Below are 3,732 nucleotides of genomic sequence, written 5' to 3' on the forward strand. Positions count from 1 at the left end.
CTACTGAAATTATTTGTCACGCAAAAACAGATCTCGTTAGAAAATTTTCGATTGGATTTTGTTAGACACTTTTGTTAAGGCCTTAAAGCATTAGTTCACTTTCTTTAAATGTCAAATTCAATTGTATGATTATTTCTGATACTTAAACATCTAGAAACGGTAAATGCCCTTTGTATTCTATTTCTAGACACCTAAATTTAATTCTGCAGAATTTAGAGTTAAGTTAATTTAAAAAGGTATCAATGTCGTACTTCTTTGTGTCAAAAATCGTAAAAATATCATCCACGTAATGTACCCAAACTCTCTTTTATACATTTAGAATCTTTTTAAAATCTGTTTCCAACCTGCTCACAAATAAGTTCGCTGTAAATGGAAGTAAACTATTTCTCATGGCGGTGCCTTCATTTTGTTAATTAAATTTATTGTAGAATTGAAAAAATTGGTTGAATATGCAGAAGGAAATGAGTCGCTAGTATTCAGTAATTTTTTCTTCTTCAATGTTGTTATTAATTAGATGTGCTTCTAAATTTTTCGGAAAGATAAGTACTTACTCTAAGAAACAAGGAGCAAACTTTAAAAGAAATTAAACTTAAAAGTGCATACAAGTGAACAGATTGGAATGCACTTCAGTAAATACAATCTTTCCCGAAACAATAAATATGGAGGTTAATGTTAGTTTTGGCTAAAGATAAGTTGGAAAAGGGTAATTGTGCCTTTAGTAAAATGAAAATTAAAATAAGTAATAAACAATAATGAGAATACAAATGATCAAAGTAAGAAGTTCATTATTTACAATGAACAAATAGATATAATGCAATTAACCAACACTCAAATTAATTATTTTAACTTTAATTTAATGTTCAGAACTTATATCAATTTATTGTTGGAAACTACGGATAACATTGTATTTACATTAGTATTTGTTCACCTATACGTATACACTTAAACTTAGTGCAACTATTATAATTTTATATATTCTTGAAGATGTCGTAATAGACGAAACTAGTCGAAAATTAAGCCTGCAAAGGCTCGCTTTTGTCCACTCTTAAGTTTAGCCGCTTTAGTCTGATACTGGTGGCGGGTATTTCGAACTGATGATAGTTGCGAAACTCGTCAAAATTAACGGTTGAAGGCAGTTTTTGAACATTTCGTACAAAATACGTATTTTTAATATCAACTGAATCGTATACTTAGTGAAATTTGAAATTATTGTGTACAAAAACTTATAAAGGAAAACCGATTTCTCAAGTACCTCATAATTGACAGCTTATTCCACCACTTAACGTTAATTTTAATTGCTTTAAATAAAACTAATGAAATATAAAAGAGCAAAATATTTTATTTAACACAATATAAAGAAAAAATTACAACAATGAATTGCAACAAAATCTCACACTGTTAACCATCAACAAGCACGTTTCTGTGTATCGGTATACGGTACTTAATTAATTCATGGTGTAACAACAAATCTCATAGTGAATGATAAGCTTAAGATTTAATGATGATGGAGGGACGAAGAAGCAAGAAGGATGGTTCCATGACTGTGGCTTCCATGAACAATACCATGAGCTGAGGGTGCTACAAGGTGAGCTCCTAAATTGGTAGGTCCTACAACTGAACCATGATGGGTTGGGCCAACAAGGGTTGCTCCAAGGTCAACTGGTCCTACTACGGAAGCATGATGAGATGGTCCAACAAGGGTTGCTCCAAGGTCAACTGGTCCTACAACTGAAGCATGGTGAGATGGGCCAACAAGGGTAGCACCATGATTTACGGGTCCAGCAACAATACCATGGCTAGAGGGTCCTACAATTGTGGCGTGTCCATGACCATGAGCAAGAAGAGGAGCAGCAATTATACCATGGGCTTCATGATCGCCGTACCATTGACTTTCTAAAAGTCCTTCGCCGCGCCATTGACCGTCATCATGACCGTGGTGTCCCAAGAGGATACCAGCATTGGCAAATGTTGCCAAGCAAATTAAAGATACGACAATCTATAATACAATTATGTTATTTTTAATATATCTAAATGTTCAAATTTTTTCTTTTTAATACATGATATAATAGAACTATTTTAATAATTTAACGAGAAAATGTTTGTTTTAGTTTCAATCTATCGTTGCACATTACATGAACTAAATAGAAATAGATAGTATTTAATGCAGGTACTTACCATGAATTTCATTTTGTTGGTACTATAGGTGGTTAATCAATTATCTGATGTCTGTTGTCATTCGACTGTGATTTTTATATTTAATTTTGACCTTCGACCGGGACGAGATTACCACTTGCAATAGAGGGATAAGAAATTAGTTTTGAATTTGAAAGTCTAAACCTGTTCGACTTATCTACGCATCCATGATTTAATGTTTACTTATTAAAGCATTTCACTACATCTATTACGAAAACTTGTTTACTGGTTTATTCACATATACATTCATTTTTTAGTTATCAGTTATACGTTGGTATGTAAAGCTTGTCCACATTCACATGGTTTCTTTTTAAAAATGAAATGAAGTTTAATGTATGTATAATTACTCAATCAGAAATAAAGATAAACAAAATGACACTTCAAATAAAAATTTCATTTCGCTTATTCCTGCATGATTTAGTTGGAAAGGTTTTAGAAAATGATTCTCTATACGACTATACGTATCAAGGTTCAAAGTTGGTTGCAATAGTGTGTATTTTGCCTTATACAGCAGAACTTCTAAATATCGAACATTGAGGGAGACGCCAAAAACTTCGAATTTTCGACTTATGGAGGATTTTGATTCGACTTGTGTAGGTTAGGATTTGGTGTACTTACATTATCGGTAATTTTTAAAGGCGATAACTTAGTTTTCTTCGAACTGTAGACATAATAAGTTTTAAATTATCGAATTGCAAATGTTATAAAATAAAACATTGCTATGTTCGAGATCATCGTCATCATCATATAGTCGTCAGTCCTAAGATACAGAGGTTTAATTTGTATTTTCGAGTGGTAGACGAAAAATATGTACCAATATAGCTTGCAGGGACTCACTGATTATTTCGACTTCTAGAGGGTTGAGATCTCCAGTAGTGGAGGTTTTAGTGCTTGAATGAAAGGGAATAAAACGTTTTTTCGAGTTTTGGAGGTGTTCAGCNTCGTATACTTAGTGAAATTTGAAATTATTATGTAAAAAAACTTTTAAAGGAACACCGATTTCTCAAGTACCTCATAATTGACAGCTTATTACACCACTTAACGTTAATTTTAATTGCTTTAAATAAAACTAATGAAATATAAAAGAGCAAAATATTTTATTTAACACAATATAAAGAAAAAATTACAACAATGAATTGCAACAAAATCTCACACTGTTAACCATCAACAAGCACGTTTCTGTGTATCGGTATACGGTACTTAATTAATTCATGGTGTAACAACAAATCTCATAGTGAATGATAAGCTTAAGATTTAATGGTGATGGAGGGACGAAGAAGCAAGAAGGATGGTTCCATGACTGTGGCTTCCATGAACAATACCATGAACTGAGGGTGCGACAAGGTGAGCTCCTAAATTGGTAGGTCCTACAACTGAAGCATGATGGGATGGTCCAACAAGGGTTGCTCCAAGGTCAACTGGTCCTACTACGGATGCATGATGAGATGGTCCAACAAGGGTTGCTCCAAGGTCAACTGGTCCTACTACGGAAGCATGATGGGATGGTCCAACAAGGGTTGCTCCAAGGTCAACTGGTCC

General features: G+C 33.4%; 2 protein-coding genes across 5 annotated transcripts in view; both read right to left on the reverse strand.

Annotated features, from left to right (window-relative positions):
- Positions 1-1,448: 1,448 nt before the first annotated feature.
- LOC112904981 lies at positions 1,449-2,209 on the reverse strand. Its single transcript, XM_025976391.1, has 2 exons — positions 2,176-2,209; positions 1,449-1,996 (listed from the first exon to the last, which is right to left on the reverse strand). The coding sequence occupies exons 1-2, from the start codon at positions 2,185-2,187 to the stop codon at positions 1,496-1,498; spliced, it is 513 nt and encodes a 170-aa protein (XP_025832176.1). The 5' UTR covers positions 2,188-2,209; the 3' UTR covers positions 1,449-1,495.
- Positions 2,210-3,373: 1,164 nt separating this feature from the next.
- The window catches only part of LOC112904977, a 20,758-nt gene continuing 20,399 nt past the window's right edge, over positions 3,374-3,732 (reverse strand). For 3 of the 4 annotated variants that reach the window (XM_025976380.1, XM_025976381.1, XM_025976382.1), the window contains exon 4: positions 3,375-3,725. In XM_025976380.1, coding sequence (XP_025832165.1) covers positions 3,448-3,725 — 278 coding nt within the window. In that variant the 3' untranslated portion in view covers positions 3,375-3,447. Of the gene's footprint in view, positions 3,726-3,732 lie in introns of all 4 variants that reach the window. The other variant, XM_025976383.1, reaches the window with a different exon arrangement.

Source organism: Agrilus planipennis, unplaced genomic scaffold (assembly GCF_000699045.2).
Source record: "Agrilus planipennis isolate EAB-ADULT unplaced genomic scaffold, Apla_2.0 scaffold332, whole genome shotgun sequence".
Taxonomy (NCBI): Eukaryota; Metazoa; Arthropoda; class Insecta; order Coleoptera; family Buprestidae; genus Agrilus; species Agrilus planipennis.